General features: G+C 48.4%; 2 protein-coding genes across 10 annotated transcripts in view; both read left to right on the top strand.

The window, feature by feature from the left end:
- Positions 1 to 189: 189 nt before the first annotated feature.
- Positions 190 to 10,464, top strand: kdm4ab (lysine (K)-specific demethylase 4A, genome duplicate b). The gene is made up of 23 exons (XM_057057033.1): positions 190 to 350; positions 870 to 1,012; positions 1,210 to 1,356; positions 1,589 to 1,764; positions 1,843 to 1,957; positions 2,184 to 2,377; positions 2,447 to 2,496; positions 2,574 to 2,677; positions 2,896 to 3,033; positions 3,113 to 3,333; positions 3,422 to 3,582; positions 3,671 to 4,034; positions 4,487 to 4,608; positions 4,685 to 4,857; positions 4,939 to 5,152; positions 5,582 to 5,661; positions 6,394 to 6,449; positions 7,129 to 7,237; positions 7,903 to 8,091; positions 8,467 to 8,637; positions 8,728 to 8,847; positions 8,976 to 9,068; positions 9,516 to 10,464. The coding sequence occupies exons 3-23, from the start codon at positions 1,231 to 1,233 to the stop codon at positions 9,651 to 9,653; spliced, it is 3,114 nt and encodes a 1,037-aa protein (XP_056913013.1). The 5' UTR covers positions 190 to 350; positions 870 to 1,012; positions 1,210 to 1,230; the 3' UTR covers positions 9,654 to 10,464.
- A 1,356-nt stretch (positions 10,465 to 11,820) lies between these two features.
- st3gal3b (ST3 beta-galactoside alpha-2,3-sialyltransferase 3b) overlaps positions 11,821 to 19,909 on the top strand; it is a 32,547-nt gene continuing 24,458 nt past the window's right edge. The window contains exons 1-2 of one of the 9 annotated variants that reach the window (XM_057055982.1): positions 11,821 to 11,842; positions 19,239 to 19,386. In XM_057055982.1, coding sequence (XP_056911962.1) covers positions 19,278 to 19,386 — 109 coding nt within the window. In that variant the 5' untranslated portion in view covers positions 11,821 to 11,842; positions 19,239 to 19,277. Of the gene's footprint in view, positions 11,843 to 14,847; positions 15,001 to 17,070; positions 17,391 to 17,509; positions 17,752 to 19,238; positions 19,387 to 19,909 lie in introns of those variants that run through there. The other 8 variants (XM_057055980.1, XM_057055978.1, XM_057055977.1 and 5 more) reach the window with 8 other exon arrangements.

Raw genomic sequence — 19,909 nt, forward strand, 5'->3', positions numbered from 1 at the left:
AGAAAAGCAAGAAAAACGAAACAAACGACCGATAATAGACGAGATTTGTCACGTGACAAAAACGCAACCAAAACCAAACACCGTATGCACCAATTAGGAAATAGAAAGTGAGCATGTCGCGCGCACCGAGACGTTCCGTGCGCCGCCACGCGCGCCTTCTGATTGGCTGAGCGTGCCACATGCGCGTGTGGTAAACAAAATCCGAGGTGCGTGTGCATGCGTACCAGAGGCAATGGACGACAGTGGTCCCCTCCGAGGGTGCAGGATGTCTTCTTTACCGTGTGTTTGCGGGCTCCGTACCCAGTGATCGCGAACACTTTACCGCTCGGGAGAAACGCCTTCACAAGTTGGTGAGCATTCGCGCGTCGGGTTTTGCCAGTACTCTGAAATGTTAGCTCTTTAAATCACGATGCTAATCGGAAGGCTAAACTAGTCGGATATGCTAAGAGGCTAACGTAGGGCCCCGTCTATTTCCTGGAGCCGTTTGGTGCGGTTTGATAAACGCTACTTTCTTCCTGTTAAAACAGTTCGACTTGTTTTTGCACGACGCATTTAATTGCGGAGCAGCTGCAGTTTGGATTTTGTCATTGATTGTTGCGACGCTCCACGTCGGGGTTACACTTCTACAATATATTTGTGTATATAACGTTTACTGTTTAACCTAGCTGTAGTTAGGTTGCAAATCCAAGAAATAGCCATTATCATGGCTTTGCTGATCATCTAGTGACGGTCGTTCCACTTCTGGGACCCGTGATAACATGACAAATTCACCTAATTGTATATATTTTATAGTATATATATTTAATACTATTATTACTTGCTAGTGCTGTCTTGATTAATCCTTAACCTGTGCTCGTTATGGGGCTTAGATCATGTTAGCTGTATGGGACCGTAGCAGAGTTAAAGAGACCGGGATTAGCCAATCAGAAGGCGTCTGGAGGTGATCAAAGCCACATTAAAGACCGCTAAAACTCTACTATCTAAACCTACACAGTAGGTAACAGATAAGTCGGTGAGTAAAACTGAGACAAGTCTTTGATACAAAACCGCTGTTAGGGCTTTAAATAGACAAACACGTTAGACGCTTTGTCCCTTGCCTCCTCTTTGCCAATAGTGAAATTTCCTAAATCATTTCAGCCAAATTTACCTATTTAAAATCAAGCCATTCTGCAAGTAAGCCTAATAAAAACAGCTGCCCACCCCCCACAGTCTATAGGGATCCATACGACGATGACTGCAGAGATGGGTTCCAAGGGAATCATGACTTTTTACCCCACGATGGAGGAATTCAAAAACTTCAGCCGCTACATTGCATATATTGAATCCCAGGGAGCTCATAAAGCCGGCCTTGCTAAAGTAAGTACAAGTGCATCATTTACTCCTGTTTTATTGCCTGCAAGCCGATAGTTTAGTGTGAATGGAAATGTCAACAACTGTAAAATCAGAAACAGCCTTGTGTTCAGAGTTTTCTAGACTGTCACCAGTTATGATGTCTGATGACTTCTGATTCACTTCAGGCAAAGCAAAATTGGTTAATTATATGTTTCCATAACTTCCTGACACATTTTGATGGCTGCTCTGTTCCAAGATTGTCCCACCCAAGGAATGGAAGCCGAGAAGCTCCTACGACAACATTGATGATCTGGTGATTCCTGCACCCATTCAGCAGTTTGTGACGGGCCAGTCGGGCCTGTTCACGCAGTACAACATACAGAAGAAGGCCCTGACCGTCAAAGAGTTCCGCAAGCTCGCCAACAGCGACAAGTAAGGAACGCGTTTGCTTTTCTCTGCTTCTCACACCACCCGCCGTGTGTTGGCCCCTAATGCAGCTGTGCCTTTTAGGTTCTGTAGTCCACATTATGATGACTTTGATGAACTGGAACGGAAGTACTGGAAGAACGTTACATTTAATCCGCCCATATATGGAGCTGATGTCAACGGAAGTCTATATGACCCTGTGAGTTTACCGTGGGACAGAATCTGCTTCCAGATAATGGGGGAAATAATCAACCAGTTGTTTTATTATCACTTTCTCTTTGGAAAAGCAGTGATGAATTTGGGTTCTGATAGTGTTACGTCATTGTCCTTTGCCAATAGAATGTGTTTTTTTAAATCTCTGTAATAGTCTTTAAAAGACTATTTTTTGTTTAGCTCTAAGTTAATGTTATTCACCCTTCCTGCAGGATATCAAAGAGTGGAACATTTGCCATTTAAACACTATTTTGGACACTGTTGAACATGAAAGTGGCATCACCATCGAGGGAGTAAATACACCCTACCTGTATTTCGGCATGTGGAAGACCACTTTTGCCTGGCACACAGAGGACATGGATCTCTATAGTATCAACTACTTACACTTTGGAGAGCCAAAATCATGGTAAAGAAGCTTTGCTGCTTTATTGTACTCGCATACTAAATTGTAGCTAACATTTGTATGTATCTGCAGGTATTGCATACCTCCGGAACACGGAAAACGGTTTGAGCGCCTGGCTCAAGGTAAACAGTTGTTTCTTTATTTGCTGAGTTGCTGCTGACCGAAACCACTCCTCCATATTCTCCCTCTCTTCTTCAAGGATTCTTTCCTGGAAGCTCCCAGATCTGTGAGGCCTTTTTAAGACACAAGATGACTCTGATTTCACCCTCTATCCTGAAGAAGTACGGCATTCCGTTCGATAAGGTACGATCCGAGCATTTTTCCGCGGGAATGCTTCTGTTGACGTCCGACCTCTCCGAGTAATCGGATCCCCAGAGCTGATGCCTGGTTGTAGCTGTTAGCAGTGATCGGGACAGACCTGTTCTTTCCCTGTTTGAAGATCCCTGCGGAGCGCGTCCAAGGACACACATCACTTAATCCCAAAGCCAGGATGATTACAAAGCTTTTTTGTTCAATGTCAGATCACACAGGAGGCTGGTGAGTTCATGATAACGTTCCCGTACGCCTATCACGCCGGATTCAACCACGGCTTCAACTGTGCCGAGTCCACCAACTTCGCCACTGAGCGATGGATCGAGTACGGCAAGCAAGCAGTCTTGGTAAGCAAATCAGTTTTCCACCTAACTGGAGGTAAATCTGTCACATGCCACAGTGTCACTGGGATTTTCTTTTCTTTAGTGCTCTTGTCGTAAAGACATGGTGAAGATTTCCATGGATGTATTTGTAAAGAAATTCCAACCGGAGCGATATGAGAACTGGCTCGCAGGGCAAGATGTCGTTCCCATTAATCACGCTCGTCCCACTCCGGAGGCCAAGGAATTCCTCAAGGAGTCTTGGAACGACGCCCCGAGCAAAGGCAGCGTGGCGGACGGCTGCGCCGCAGATGGCGAAAGGAAGAGGTGGGTCGCTCCTTCAGTGAATATCGTGTTTTGGGACTGGTTTGTGCCGGGAGCTCAGTGGCGGTAACGTCCCCGTCTGCGCCCTCAGCACCACACAGAGGATCGAGACCAAGAGACACCGAGTGTGTCTGGAGGTGCCCGACGATGTCGTTTCCAAGAGCGACGAAGACGAAGAGCATTACGGGAAGCGGCCGAGGCTCAACCTCATACCTCCACGCGCTCCATCGCAAGATGTCAGGAGAACTAAAGGTCTCACCTGTTTTTGTCTTGGTTGTGCGGAAGTGACCCTGTTTCCAGTTTCATCACAGAAAAAGGTTTCATTCCATTTGGTTTGCAGGTCCGCCGAAGCTGGTCGTCACGCCGACCAAGCTGACGCTGTTGGATCCGTTTCACAGAAGCTTCACGCAAAGCCACAAGGAGGCGGCCCAGCCTCGACATTACGCCAAAACCCGCGCTCCGGCCATCTCCGCTCAGACCCAGCACGGGAACGGACACCTCTCGGTCACGGCTGCGCCGGTGTGGACGGACACGACGGCTCAGCCCGCTCGGAACATGGGCGTCGCCAGCCTGCTCTTCCACAGGACGCTGAGTCCCAAAGACGCTCTGCAGGTGCAAAGCTACACGCTGGAGAAGCAGCAGCAGCAGCAGCAGCTGTGGGGGACAAGACTCTTTTTGTTTTTTCACTGTTTTGTAGCACACAAGTGACCTGGGGGGCTCCTTTCTGCTCTGCATCATGTTTGCAATCGGAAGCATCAGTTCGTGCGCGTTTCCTGTTTTGCTTCTTGGGTCTTTTTTTGACACACACATTATTGGAGACCGAAAGCTGTCAGCCCGTCTGCTGATCGAGTCTTGTGGTGTGGACACCCCTGTCAAGCAGTCACGTAGTCTGATCGCTATCACAGACCTCAAGTCTCCTGTATCATTGTGTTCGAATGCTTGTTAACACCTAAAGTAGAGGTTTGCTGGCTCTGTACTGTTGCAGGTTGTTCGCAGCCTTACCTCTCAGAGCTTCACTTAATTAATTATGTTACTAATACATTTCCTCTGATGTAAGACAGATTGTTGAGCTGCCAATTTGCCTAAAAATTCAGATTCTAAACAGCCAATGAAGTTATCTTTGCCACAAAACCAGTTTTGAATGTTGACGTTGCAATACCCGCTTCCTCCAGCAGATGGCAGAAGATCAGTCGTACTGTAAATCCTTTGTGAAGAAGCAGAAACTGCAGGCTGAGCTGAGCAAGCTTCCTCGACATCACCCGCTCCACAGTGATGATGGTATGCAGGTGTTTTGATAGCATTCTCCAATTCGTGCCACATCCCCACATCTCTGAAACCTTACCTCTGTTGGTAGATACGCATTTGGACGTGGAGCCTGAGCAGGAGGAGAAGGAGGAGTGGGCGAAGCCTCTGACGTGGCTTTGGCAGTGTCGTCCCTTCAACCCTCAGGCAGAGAGGGAGTACAACAAGTCCATGGGCCAACAGGCCCCTTATTGTTCAATCTGCGTGCTCTTCCGCACACATCAGGTGGCCACTGCAGTTTTATGAAGTCCTTGTCCCCTGCCAAGTATCATTTTAGTCTAACGTTTGATGCTCTCTCCCCAAAAGTCTGAGTCCAGCACCGAGAGTCAATGTGTGACACTAGTTAACCATCCTGGGGGCCGCCAGTGGTCCAAACCGCTCATCCCTGAAATGTGTTTCAACACCCAAACCAGCAAGATGACCGAGGGCGGGGAGGGACAGCTGTCCAACCCTCACTTAGCAGAAGACGGGACCAGCCGGCTGGTCAGCTGCAGACAGTGTTCTGTCCGCGTGCACGCCAGTAAGTGACGAGCCGAAGCTTGTTGTCTCTGGAGGATAAACAGGATCCCTCCTGTTGGAAACATATTTTCAACTTTTTCGAGCTTTGACCTCATTTTTCAGAACGTAGCGCTTCTCTGCATCTGCATCCATAATTGAAGCACTGGCTATCTTAACTTAGCATTTTTTTTGATGCGGTCTGACCTATTTCGGCATGAAAACTGTGCAGTGCACGAAGCACAAAGGTGCCGGGTGGCTATTTTAGTGAATCAATATCAAGTTGGTGAGAAACGGATGCTTCCAGCGGTGCGGCTTCACGCCACCGTCCTCTTACCGTTCTTATCTGTTCCTTTTAGCAGTGCTAAATAAAATGGGGAAAAAATAGCAGAGAAAGAAACTGTAAGCTGTTCCTTGACATTTTCTTTAAACTGTTTTCTCTGTTCCTGTTTAGGTTGCTATGGCGTCTCTGGGGATGAAGAGGAACTGGATAACTGGCTGTGCGCCCGCTGCGAGGCTAATGCCATCACAGAGGTTAGTTCAAAGTTGAAATGGCTTACATGAAATCGCGTTAGCGGGGTGGGGAACTCTTTCCTGTCAAGGGCAGTGCCACAGCTACACTGGTTGAAAGAAAAACCTCAAAATCTGGGTTAATCTAGCTTCATCACACCACATCACAGCGGAGCTTCTGCTGCAGTTTTGGGGGGTTTTTGGTGATTGGCTCAGGAAGAACTTCTTCTGAGTGTGGAGGACGGTGGGGAACACCGGCCAGACAGGTTTTGTCCCCTTCATAGAAACTTATCTAGCTGATAGAGCTTCCTTTGTTTAGAGGTGACCCGGGTGCTTTCCTCTGACCGTGGAGGGTTTGGTCATGTTTGTGAAACCTATCTAGAAAACTTTCCTTTGCTCAGAACAATAGGCGGTTCAACCATCTGCCCTTGGCATAAACATCTTTTTGATGAACCCAACCAGAGCTGATGGATTTTTCCTGTTTATTCTCTGTTGTATTTCAGTCTATTTTCTAAAATTAAATCCAATTGCTGTGCTCATTTGGGCAGTCTCCTCATGTCCCGCCAGTGATGCTGCTGAGAACAACTGCAGGGTGTGAATAGTGTCCGCTTTCCTGTTTTTTATAGCATAACGTCTCTCACGCGCGCTCACACAGACGTCTGTTATTTTGATGTCTGATGTCTGGAATTGGCAGAGAAGATGAATTTGTTTCAGTCCGCCAATTTACGACCTATCAATGTGTGACTGTCTCTGCAGGACTGCTGCCTGTGTTCTCTCAGGGGGGGAGCTCTGCAGAGAGCCAACGGTGACAAGTAAGTCGAACCAGCAACCCTATGATACCACAATTTATTTAGGGTGCTACCAGTTCATCCACTCTGACCATGGAAATGATCCTCATTGGCTTTCTCATTAAGACATACAGTGGGACCTCTATTTACGAAATTAATTGGTTCCGGAAATTGTTTCGTAACCTGAAAATTACGTAAGTAGAGAAGCGTTTTCCATGAAATTCAGACATAATTTTTTTTATAAATCATAAAAATGCATCAAAACATGTAACAAATACATGTTACAATTAGATTACCGCACAATAAATGTAGGAATTCAGTGCAAGGCTTCTCATGAACTTTATTACAGGCTAATCTTACATTAGCCGTCATTACTAGCAACGAACGTTAACACTTGTGCTAACACCGCCATCGAATGGACAAACATACAAACACCCACAATAAATCCCGAAGGCGACGCTGGGATACACACAAACTGTACATATTGACGTCCCTCCTAGCCAATGGGATGACAGGAAGATGCTAGGCGACAGCCAATGGCAGAGCAGCTACAAGGATGTTTGTGTTCGCTTGTTGTTCTGCTGTTATCTTTGTGTACATTTCCTGTAGTAACGGACCCATAACAGATATTTGGGTGCTATTTCTTTGCTCAGTCACGCCGCAGCGATAGCAGAGCTCTTCTTTGTTTTGTGTGTGAACACAGGTGGGTCCATGTCCTGTGCGCCATCACTGTGCTAGAGGCTCGCTTCGTTAACGTGATGGAGCGAGCGCCCGTCGACCTCTCTGCGATCCCGCTGCCCAGATTCAGACTGGTACGATTCGCTCTCCTCTTGTATTTAATCCATTCATCTTCATCTTATTCCCTCACCCAATCCAACAGTATTTTACCTGGGTTGAATGGAGCTGTGATAATGTCACAGCGGCTGCCTGAGGTTAGCTACAGGTGCCACACTTTGGCTACATTTTCATGCTAAATTCCGTAAAACCAAGACACCAGAGTTTTTTTGGTTTCTGCCTGTGACACGGGCACATTCGGAGAGTGAAACTGCATCTGTTGGCTGCCCTTGTGCGGTTCCTCTTGACTTCCTGTGCTTCCCAAGCTTGAATAATAGATGCCATTTGATTGCACCCAATGATCTACTTTGGTCAAATTTAGAAACTGAAAAAGCCACACAGCAGCCTTGTGTTCTGAGTCATGTGTGAAGCTCGGAATAGCTGACCTTGTCTCTATTGTCAGCTCTCTATCTCACAGGAGCTTTTCCCAATAGATGCACATTGAGTCGCTGTGATGTCACCAGTGAATATCCAGAGGAAGTTATGGAGTTTCCATACAGTTTTATTTTTTTGCCGCCTTTTGCTAACCTTTGGAGTCATCTTCATCCTTCCGTTTGGCTTATTTCCTCTCCCCTCCTTTTCTTCCCCTGTAATTCAATCCTCATCTTGTGACGCTTCCTCCCGTCCGCCGCTTCCTCTGTAGAAGTGCGTGTACTGCAGGAAGCGGATGAAGCGGCTGAAGGGCTGCTGCGTCCAGTGCTCTCACGGACGCTGCTCCACGGCGTTCCACCCCAGCTGTGCCCAGGCAGCCGGCGTTCTCATGCACCCGGACGACTGGCCCTTCAACGTCTTCGCGACCTGCCACAGGCACCGAGCCCCCCCCATCACTGAGGTACACCACACGGAAACACAGCTACTCAACAAATATGAGTCAGGGAGGTGGTACAACAGCCGCAGTTTCCTCTCAGCTACCTTCACCTCCCTCGCTCCCTGCACCCCCCCCCCCCCCCCCCCCCCCCCCCCCCCCCCCCCCCCACACACACACACACACACACACACACACCCACACACACGCACACACACACCCCCACACACAATCAGTGTATTTGTCAGAGGAAACAGAACAGACTTATCTCACATCTTAATACAGATTCTGTTGTTTACCTGCAAACTTCCTTTGCTGTGATCCAAGCTAAGTCTTCATGGCCTTGACAATAGACCTGACGGAGCCTTTTAGCCTCACCAACGCTCCGGTTCTTTCCTGTAGCGGAACAAGGCATCTATGCGGGATCTGGCAGTTGGGCAGAGGGTGATCTGTAAGCACAAAAATGGCCGCTATTACAACAGCGAGGTGCAAGAGCTGAGCCCCACCACCTTCTACGAGGTCGTGTTTGACGACGGCTCCTACAGCGACAATCTGTTCCCAGAGGACATCGAGGTCGGTGGAATTCTCACTCCCGCAGTTTTCCGGGCCGAGCTGCTAAACTGAACCAATGGGTTGTTGTTGTTTTTTTCCTGTATCTCTCAGAACCGCGACTGCGTCCGGCTCGGACCGCCCGCCAAAGGTGACATCGTTCAAGTGCGATGGACAGACGGGTTGATATACGGCGCCAAGTTTGTGACGTCGCACATCATCCCCATGTACCTGGTAAACCTGCACGTTGCTCCTTTGGTCTCGGCCCGTGTCAAACCGCCTCCGCCTGCGTGTTCGAGGCAGCAGCTGCGCAGATACGCTGTGGTGACTGCGCATGTTTGTCTGTGCGTCTGTCTGATTAGGTGGAGTTTGAGGACGGATCGCAAATCTCTGTCAAAAGAGAAGACATCTACTCTCTGGATGAGAGTCTGCCCAAACGAGTCAAATCAAGAATGGTAAAAGAAAAAACAGCTTCCCTTTTTGTCGCTAACCTCTGAAGCTGAGCAAATGTGTGAATATCAGAGGTGGGATGGTAGAAGTCTGACTGGTAGGTGAGAGCAGGTCTGCATACTGATACTGGGAAGGGAGCAGCAAACCAAAAGACAGTTAGAAGGTGGAGGCTTCACCCAGCCTTTTGACACTTGGCCACAATGCTAATGCTAGTCAGTCAGCCGTGGCCTCAATGCTAATGCTAGTCAGTCAGCCGTGGCCTCAATGCTAATGCTAGTCAGTCAGCCGTGGCCTCAATGCTAATGCTAGTCAGTCACCACATTACCATTGTGCCATCAGGCTCATACAGCCAGTTGTGGGTTAAGCTTAAAGTACTTTCTAAACTTCAGGTTCCACCTGAACAGCAGGAAAACAGCACTTCAACCCTTTTTTTTGTCTTGCTTTGTTCTCAGTCAGTGGCCTCGGACATGCGCTTCGAGCTCTTTGCGGAGGGTGACGTCAAGCAAACCTCCAAAAGGCAGCGAGTCATCAACTCTCGGTACAGGGAGGACTACATCGAGCCGGTCATTTACCGCGCCATCATGGAGTGACCTCTGTGACCTCAGCGACCTCTGCGACCTCACTCCTGCCACAACAATTCAGGCGACCTATTTATAACCTTCGGCTGGGACTGTAAATAACCGGTGTGCTTCGGATTATATGATAGAACCGCGGCTCCTCCCTAGTTTCCTCCAGCTCTTCTTTCTTTTTATTTTTTCCTCCAATGAAGCCATCATCAATTTATTAAACCGAGGGAAGCTCAGTATCCGAACTGGGGTAAGATTTTTTGTTTCTTTTCCCACCCATCAGCACCCGTGTCAATAAAAGGAGTCACAACCAACAGATTTTCTACTTTCACGCTACTTGTGTAAATACTATTTTCATAATAACTTAAAATGATATTTTGTAGTAAAGGCAATTTTGCTGAGAACTTTTCAAAGAAGCGTCATGAGATCTGGATGTGGCTGTTTTACATCACGCCAGTCGACCCCCCCCCCCGCAGGAACGTAGAGGAGCACCTGTTTCAGTAGTCACTTAAGGGTTGGAATTAATGTCCTGATGACACTTAATTTATGCATTGAATGGGAGAAGAAAGCTATTTTTTTGTGTTGATTTCCAGAAGAGCCTCAGATGCATTTATATTTCTAACACTGAGGGCGTTTAAATCCAACCTTCCTCTTTTTGGATCCTGTAAGCAGAAAAGCACTTACTCTGCTCTCCCGCCAAAGGATATTTATTTTGTAGACGCTTCCATGAAGGTTCTTTTTCCTTGTGTGTGTTTCTGAAAGTTATTTAGGCCTAAACTTTGTAACGAGGTCGTAGATCCCGAATAAACATCCGATCTAGAAGGGGGATATTTCACTTCTCTTGAGTTCTTTGATTCCGTTTGTTTAAATATTCCCACGAATTCCAGGTTGTTGATCCCAGATATTTCTTGGAGTAGATGATAATTATCCGCTCTGGAAGATTTTAAAGAACACGTTACACTCTCCAGTTCAGGGGTAGCCTTTAAATCTGTGTTTAACACTGATAGAGGCTTTAAAAGTCCCCCACACACACACACTTATTACGTATCAAAGCAAGAAACTAAAACCACATTTCTGTTGATCATCTCCAAGAAAAGTTCATTTTACAGCAAAGTCGGAGCGTGGGGAAGCTCTGGTGCGCTTCCTCGGAGCTGTGCGATGTGGTGCCCTTTCACATCTGCCAGGGCTTCCTGTCACACCACAAACTTACATGAGCTGCGAGGAAGACGTGCACAGTTGTGGTGAAAACCAACCTGTGGCGCCGGGGCTTTATTCACAGCATCCGTTTGCGTCGACCTCTTAACATTAAATGCACAGGATTTCCGGGCGGAGGACGTTTCCCTTCAATAAGGAATCATCAGAAAGTTCCGTTTCTCCCCGAGGTCGCCTCATTTTCTGTCAGGAACAGAAGCTGGAGGTGGGCGGTAAAGATGGCCGCGCTTTTATGGGGCACACCTGGAGTCACAGAGGCTAACCGCGACCCACACACACACACCCACACCCACATGTCAGCCTGGGAGAAAACCCACAGAGAGTGCTGAGCTGGGATTACCTACTACAAGGTGCTGGTGGGAATCACGGAGCACCAGGGAGGAGCACACACACACTCTGGACCTTAGAGGAACGAGTGAAGAATTCTGGTTAACTCTGATTTGAGTAAAATGAGTTCAGAGATTCTACGGTGGCTGTAGGACAGCAACAGGAGAGAACCTGTGCAAAAGTTTGGATTTAAGTGCATTTGTCCTTTCAAGGCTCCCGTAGAGGCGCCAGAGCCACATTCCAGACCCCATGCAGGGGACCCTGCTTCGGTATTTCTGTAAACCTTAGACTACAGATGAGGAAACGGCGTTCTGCACTTTTTTAACCGGAAGGACACACTTCTCACTTCAGTAAGCAAAAGCTTTCAACTGTAAAAACAAAAAAAGAACGAGACAAAGTGGTGCCTCTGCTTTGCTGTTGCATTCTGTGGTTAAGACTGATGTAGCTAATGTGTGGTTGGGGCAGCCAGAACACAAAAGCAAGTGTGAAAGGGACACGTCACGCGTGAAGTCATCTGATTATTTCCCATCTGCAGCCCATATCAGACACATGTAAGACCTCAGTCGAGTGAAACTTGGGGCATCACTGACAACGCAGGAGTGGTTTTGAGAGGAGCAGCTGGCAGGAGCGACAACAAATCTGCTCTTATCCCATCACCAGGGTGGAAAACGCAGGTTTGCTGTTAATTTTCTGTGTAATGTTTGAATTCTTCGGCCAACTTTTGATGTAACCATGTCTGATTTGGCCTTTTTCATGTCTACATTAGAAATTCCTTGACTCTTGCTTCCAGCCGGGTCTGGCCTGTTAACTATGATCTACAGGGAGGTTAAGATTTGGGGTCAGACATTACACAACACCGGTGGATCCAGCTGCAGCTGATCCTGTAACTTTGACCCTGGCAGCAGGTGCAGAGAAGATTTCTGACTTTTTTGTGTGGCTCAACACAACTCTTGTGGTCAGAAAGCTCCTTCGAGATGCTCCCCGACGCGGCGATGCTGCCGCAGGCTGCACATCGGCGCCACGGTCCTCCGTTTCCTACAGGAGCGTGATGCAGATGTGTTCGGTGCAGGAGAAAGTACCAAAGGTTTGTTTGGATTGATGTGGGGGGGAAGCAAACATGATGTTTGGACAGCATTTGTCTGTTTGTGCATCCTATTTGCTAGATATCGAGTACCACACGACTCATTTTAGCAGCAAATGGAGGCCATTTATTAAAAGTGGGGCCCTTTTGACTGGTCCCCACAACCTCAGAGGACTGTTTGAGGGTTGATTGATGGCTTTAGGTTTGAAGTTAGACGTCGATATACAAGAAAAACCAAACCTCACAGACCATGAGACATTAGCGCTGGAGCTACTTCTCAGACACACTAAAGCCGCCATGTTGGTCCCCCTTTGACCCGGCAGCTGCGACCCCCCCGCGTCGCATCGTTACTGCAGGGTATTATTGACCCAGGCCGCCTCAGACCGGTCACATGGTCGTCAAGTGACGGTGCTCAGGTTGCTATGGGCTGTGTTTGATCTCTCTGCAGTCTTGACACACAAGTACTGTGTTGTGGTGTGTGTGTGTGTGTGTGAGGGAGAGAGTGTGAGAGAGTGTGTGTGTGTGTGTGTGTGTGAGAGAGAGAGTGTGTGTGAGTGTGAGAGTGAGTGAGAGTGTGAGAGAGTGTGTGAGTGTGTGAGAGAGTGTGTGAGAGTGTGTGAGAGTGTGTGAGAGTGAGTGTGTGTGAGTGTGTGAGAGTGTGTGTGAGTGTGTGTGTGTGTGTGTGAGAGAGAGAGTGTGAGAGAGTGTGAGAGAGTGTGAGAGAGTGTGAGAGAGTGTGAGAGAGTGTGAGAGTGTGTGAGTGTGTGAGAGTGTGTGAGAGTGAGTGAGAGTGAGTGAGAGTGAGTGAGAGTGTGAGAGAGTGTGTGTGTGTGTGTGTGTGAGAGAGAGAGAGTGTGAGAGTGTGTGAGAGAGTGTGTGAGAGAGTGTGTGAGAGAGTGTGTGAGAGTGTGAGAGAGTGTGAGAGTGTGTGAGAGTGTGTGAGAGTGTGAGAGAGTGTGAGAGAGTGTGTGTGTGTGTGTGTGTGTGTGTGTGTGTGTGTGTGTTTTAAGCAGCCTTAAAAAAAACAGTTCTTGTCAGACCAAATCCTCAGAATTCTAAGCGCTAATATAATTGCTGATTAAAGAAGGTGGCTCATTAGAGGGGCATGATGTTAATTTCCTGAGCAACAATCAGACTGAAGTGTCCTTCGAGGGTATTTCCAGCCTCACGTGTACCTTCACTCTTCTGTTGCTGGGCCTCTGTGGTGGATCGAGCCGTAGCTTGGCGACAGGCACGTCTTGGGCGGATGTGGCTCCACTGCAGTCTGCAGGAGTTTGTGTTTACGACCGTCGGTGTGCCAATGTTTGTCACGATGGCAAGACAGATGCTGCGTGAGGGGACAGGCCCCGACCAACCAAGAAAATAGGTGCAACAAACCCAAGCTGGCAGCCTCACAGCCTTAATATCTGCTATTTTAGCATATGCTGCTCCTTTAGCCATGTCACATGGGGGGGGGGGGTCAAACTTACAGCAGAATGGAAACAAACGAGCGTTTAAAAGTTGATTTAAGCGTTTCGGGTTATTACTTTTATGACGTCGGCCATGGAGTCTGGACGTTTATGAAGGTTGACCCCCCCGGCGTGTTTGGCGAGCATTCATGCCCATCTATCGCCTAGCGACAGGGAAATGCAGCCTGAAAAGACGAAAGATTCTTTTTAATTGTTTTTTTGCAGCGCGTTGATGGCGTCTAACCTTTAAGCCCTTGTGGCGCTCTCTCGGAGCAGCGTGGGTTGGTTTTCCTCTCCTTGATCTTCATCTGAGAAGCCTAAACAGGAAGCATTACCGGGTGTGAGGAGGGGCTCAGCTTCCGCCGTCGACTGTACGAACGGCCCTATTTTAATAATGCACGGCTGCGTGGTTTCACCACACGTTGACTTTCAGGTTGGCGGCGGCGTGCTACTTTTAGCGACACGTGCGCTGCAGAGTTGCAGAGCCACAACCGAACACGCTCGGCTGCATTAGCTGTGTTCTCGTGGTGCTCAGCTCTCTCCCCACTCGGAATGTGTACATCGTCTCCTGTTTCATCGTAATTGGACATTTCCTGTCGGTGCCACCTCACTGAGCAGCGGACGGGCTTTAGGTTTCCCCCATAGGCTCCGTTATCGCACCACGATGGGGGGGGGGGGCGTAATCCTCCCATCAATGTGGCTGCTGCGAGCACGCCGCCGTCTCAGGGTGGGACATGTTTCCTACCACTAATGGACGCTCCTACATTGATGTATTTCCTGACATATGTTTAGAGGAGGGGGAGGGGGGCTCTTCTGGGATCCCCCATTAACAGAAAGCCCCCCCTGGGTAAACTGGTGTACATGACCCTGATGTTTGACCTTGATCGTGCTTGCTGTACTTTGGTATTCTGGTCTATGTAGAAACGTGTTATCGCTCAACTAGAGACCAAAGTCTACCTTAAACATTCACATAGAGCATTTGGAAATCTATATTTTAACTAACGATGAGGGAGAATGATCGGACAGCTGGTGGTAGATTCCTTTGAAGGTAAATCATCTGATCCATATTAGCCAGAGTTTAATCTGACCTAAAACAGGTTAAACGGCAGAAAAACCTCTTCACATTTTTGCCTCGATTTCATTCCCAAAATGCCGCCAGTGCTCAGGTCCTGGCTGTTACTGGTTAACCGGAGGTTTGCAGAGCGTTCTAAAAGGAGAGTGACTGAATCCGTGTGTGTTTGCTCCTCCTAACACGCCGCATCGCCCCTGCTCATAATCCCGATTAAAGACTCGGCTCCTGAAGGTAAGACTTGTTCAAACTTTTCTAGGTGACACCTGTTTCGCTCTGATTCCACTCCTCTTCAATTTAAACAAGTTCCCTGATATCCCTGAGGCGTCCTGCTTGTTTCCCTTTGACTGTGGGAATATTTTGTCGTCTAATCTCCCCCCACTCGGATATCATATCGAGCGCAGATAAAGGCTGGAAACAAAAACAGAAATTATTTAAAGGCCAAAAACGAACCCGCGACCTTGTAAGCTGCTCGGTGCGGCTCCACGAAAGCCTTCCAAGAGCAGGAATATCCATAATGTCTGTATGTTCTATGTTCAAATATAGAATATAGTTTGTTCAGAATTATAATTCTGTGCTTCATAAATGCTGGTTCATACCGACAGATGTTCTAGTAAATATGCAAAATGCTCCAAAAACAACAATCTTTATTTGCATTTTTCTATGGATTCTGACTAAACAATCTCAACCTTTGCTTTGTTTGCTTTAACTGGACCCGAGACGGACATTTGAGACGTGATTAGAGACGAGAGGAGAGTTTGTGTCAGTCTGTCTGGCCGTGCGGAGACAGACGTGCCACCTCAGTGTCTGCAGGGCTTTTACGCTTCTGATCCCGCTGTCTTCTCTCACCTATTCTGCATAAATCAACCCAGAAAACACGCCGAACCCGCTCGGATGCCAGTATAACAGCCAAACAACCTGCACCTCCACCTTCAGCTGAAGCTGGGACACTCGTGCACGCGCCTTTGTGTTTGCCTGTGCGCGTCAGCGACCCTCCTGCTAATCTCCCCGACCCCAGATGGAGAGGAGCGCAGCAGCAGATTGGATTTCCTGCCTGATTTAATTGTGATAGATCCGAAGACCACTCTGCTTGTTTGCCAGGCAAAGGAAGAGAAACAAAAACCACCCAAGCCCGTAACCACCGCCCTGCACCTTAGCAACGCATGCACGCGCAGGACGCGCAGCCCCCTGGATGTCGGGACACGGGTCAGAGACGAGAGCCGGGAGGAAAAGTGAATTAAGAGTGAAACCGGAGCGGGAAGGAGAGGAGTGAGTGGATGTTAGAGGAGCGCCGCATTCAATTATTAACAGCAGAACTGCAGTTCTCATTCATAACGCAGGTGATCCCACTGGGATCGAGGCCCGCCCGGGCCGCTGCTCCACGCTGGAGCCCTCGCTGGTTCCATCTGCAGCATATATACCTGCTCAGCGTCGGCTCTGCCCTTCAAAAATGACTGTTTTGCTCATTTAAAATGAAAGGGCGACTCTCCCGATGTGTGGAATATGCGTGGCCACAGCCAGTTTTAGCAGGCGCATCATCCAAACAACATCCACAAAAGTTTGCATGCTAAAATACAGACTATATGCTATAAACAGATGCGTAATTACTGTTTAACGCTGGGGCTTTGGCGCCTCAAACGTCTTTACGCGTGTCTTGCTCTTTCTTTGCGTTTGACGTTGTTGTTCATCACCGTGGGGCCGTAAAAGAACTTCCTCCCCGCTTCCAGGAACATCCTGTGAACCACCCCGCAGATACTGCGGCGTCTGAAGGTCCGTTATCGCCACTGTCTCCGCGGAGAGGCTGTTTGCTCCGTGGGTGGTAACCAGAGCCGAGCAACTTCAGGAAAACACCAGTCACCGCCACCGTACACCCCCTCGGCTGAAGGGGATGTCGTATTTAGGAGGCTTATGTTCCTCTGCAACGATGTTAATCTGCAAATGTGAGCATTTCTTTTTTAGTAACCACCCACACAGACGTGTTGGTGTTTTAATAATTGGTGAGTGGCGGTGCTTGTTCTTGCTTGTGTCAGGATCATCTGATAGGATAGGTCCCGTGGTCTTCCCTGCTGATAGGGAAATACCCCCCCCCCCCCCATGACTTGTGCGCCCTGGCCATGGCACTAACCGTGGGCACCCCCGGCTGCTGTGTGTCCAGGTGAAATCGCAGTGTTTCACACCTGTAGGTGCAGCTCAGAGTTTAGTTGCTCATAGGGACGTCGGTAACACGCATCACTGCATCATTTTTTTTTGGGGGGGGCAGCTTCAAAGCGAGGTGCAGAAGAAAAGGTGCTTTCATTTAAGGCCCGTTTGAGTGAGGAGGAGGGAGTGGGGGGTGGTCATCCGACTTCGGGGGCCACCTCATGTGACCGCGGCTCGTTCCTCCCCTCCGGGCCGATGGCGGTGTTGATGGAGGGGGTGCCTGTCGACAGTACCGATCTCCATGCGAGGCAGAGCTGGTGAGAGCGGACAGCGGTGGTCTTGCGCTTCCAGAGCCGGGTACTTTCGCGGATTTCATCACGATGCCTTGGAGGGGAGCACGATCGCGGTCGTTTTATCGACTAACCCAGCCTTTAAACTGAAGGCCAGCGTTGGTTCCGAACCGAGGATTCGGATGAAATGCGAAGGTAAACCGCGCAGTTGGCGGATAGCTTTTTGGGAAATGGGAACGGAGACGTTGCTGCGCCGTGTTTTCCTCGGAGGTGCTCGGTTGGATAACACCGGTGGTCCGGGCTCCCTCGGTATTGTTCCCCGGTCTGTCTCTCCCCCCACCTCCGCTGGGGTTTGTGTCATTATTTCCCGACACATGCGGGCGATTTGAGAGGCGCGTCGCCCTCGGTGCCATCTGTAAGCCAATTTGTGGGCGGAAAATGCGCCCGGTAGTTTTTCGTGCGGTTCCAGTGCGGGCCTGCGGACGGGATCAAGGCGAACCTCGCGCCGTGCCAACGTAGCGGTGTTAGCATAGCTGCTGGCTAAGCCAAGCTAACGGTAACGGTAACGTAACGTCAGCCTTTCACTCGTTTTCTCAGCACGACTAAAGTCACCCAAATGTAATTTGTTGGGGTGGGGGGGAGGAAATGTGTTAATTATTCGCGTCAGCGTGAATTCCGCGGCGGCCCTTGAAGACCAAAGCTACTAAATCACTGTAGTGGATCCAGTATGTTGCGAGGTAGCGGTCGTAATATTATGGGACCTGAAAAGTTCCGTTATGTTTGTCCTGTTAGCACTTGTAACTAGCACAGCTAGCTGGAGAAAGTACTCCATAAAAAAGTTCTGTTAAATTGCATCACTTTCTCCGGTTTTGTCATGACCGTAGTCACCGAAATTGTGGAATAGTTGCGGTTTAGTCCAAGAATAGTAGAAATCTTATACCGGGAAATTGTGCCCTTCGCTTTGACTGGAAGGACGCCTGCGAGTATACGTGCATATATAATGTCTTAAATGTGCTCAAAACCTGTCAACCTAAACACAGAAGGTGGTGAGGTTTCACTGGGTGCTTGTGGATCACATCTGATTTCCCATGTGGTTTGTGGAGTTTCCGAAATGTTCCTGTTATTATTTGAGGACAAAAAAAGCAGAAGCGGGGAGGATGCATGGTGGTTTTGAACATACCATTTCCCATCAATAACATAGGCATAAAGAATGAATAAAGAAATAACATGCATGCCATCAAGAATGGCACACATAGCTATTTATAAGCACACCGTCTGTGGGGGTGGTGGTGGCTAAAACAGGTGGATTTCATAAATTGAGGGGTAGTTTTGGAGTAGTCGAACGTGTTTACAGATATTGGTTGAGGCTCCCAGTTATCTGGAAGCTGCGTCCTGCAGCAGTGAAGGTGCCCCCCCCCCCATTTGCATTTTGGTGAGTCTCTGTCAGATGCTGATAAGTCCCAGTGTGCGCCGAACCCTGATGCAGGCGTTTTTCTAACTAGTAGTTAAGGTTTACGGCGCCTCGGCCATCCTGGTGTGACACTGTTTTTTCTTCCTCAGCAGCGAAATAATTATGTAGTTATTACAAATGATAGGACACGTTTGTACCCGTCTGTGCCACACAAATCCATCTGAGAAACTATACTTAAGGCCTCTGATACAGTCACCCCCCTGAACTCTATGGACCGCTCTGTGGTCTCATTCAGTCCCGAGAGCATCATCATTCAAATGGTTATAAAACGTGGTAATAGAGCATGAACGGCTCAAATCTTACACAATAACAGATGACCTGTTAATTACAGAAAAGTGAAGTCAAACCAGCCCAGAATTTATCGGCTCATCGTGATTCACGTAATCGATGTTACTGTATCTTGGATTAGTTAAAGGGTGTGTTTCAGCGATCGTTGAGCATCTTTCCTGACTCTAAAATATTCCTCTTTTCTAAAATGACTCTCCTTGTCGTCCCATCCATCCGTGTGTGTGTGTGTGTCGCTGCTCCTGACGGCTCAGTTTTCTAAATCCTGTCGGGCGTTGGTGTTGCAGGTAATGACCTGGATGGTGCCATGTGAATGACTGACGACCATGAAGCCCACACACAAGCTGCTGTTCGTCCTGTGCCCCATGCTGGTCCTGGGCTTCATCTACTACTCCTCCGGGAAGCTTCATCTGCCCGTTTGGGGCCAGAAGACTCGTAAGTGCATCCTCCAGCCTGCAGCCTTTACCTATAATCTGTGCATCCATCTGTCTGGTCCCGTAGCTGCAGAAACCCTCCGTGTTTATCTAACTCGCCCTTTTCCATCAGTTTCACTCAGCCGTTTGCCTCCCTGTGCTAACAGTAAGCTCTTCTTCCCGTTTTATTTGAGAGAAGACTAATCAGATTTCCTAACACGTTGACTGTTCGTTGCCGGCTGGTAGCAACATGCAGGGAAGAAAAACAACACATTTTCCAACAATAATGGACCGAATATTGCATATAGAGTTTTAAATCTGCCCTCTTTGGTATTCATTTAACATGGATGCTGCGGAGGAAATATAGTTGGAAGCTTTCAGGCATTATGTTTAAACAGTCCAGGCTTATTGTGAACCGAATTATTTTTAAAAAATGTGTGTGTGTGTGTGTGTGTGTGTGTGTGGTGTGTGTGTGTGTGTGTGTGTGTGTGGTGTGTGTGTGTGTGTGTGTGTGTGTGTGTGTGTGTGTGTGGGATCACCGATAG

This window comes from Takifugu flavidus, chromosome 15, assembly GCF_003711565.1.
Source record: "Takifugu flavidus isolate HTHZ2018 chromosome 15, ASM371156v2, whole genome shotgun sequence".
NCBI classification, from domain to species: Eukaryota; Metazoa; Chordata; class Actinopteri; order Tetraodontiformes; family Tetraodontidae; genus Takifugu; species Takifugu flavidus.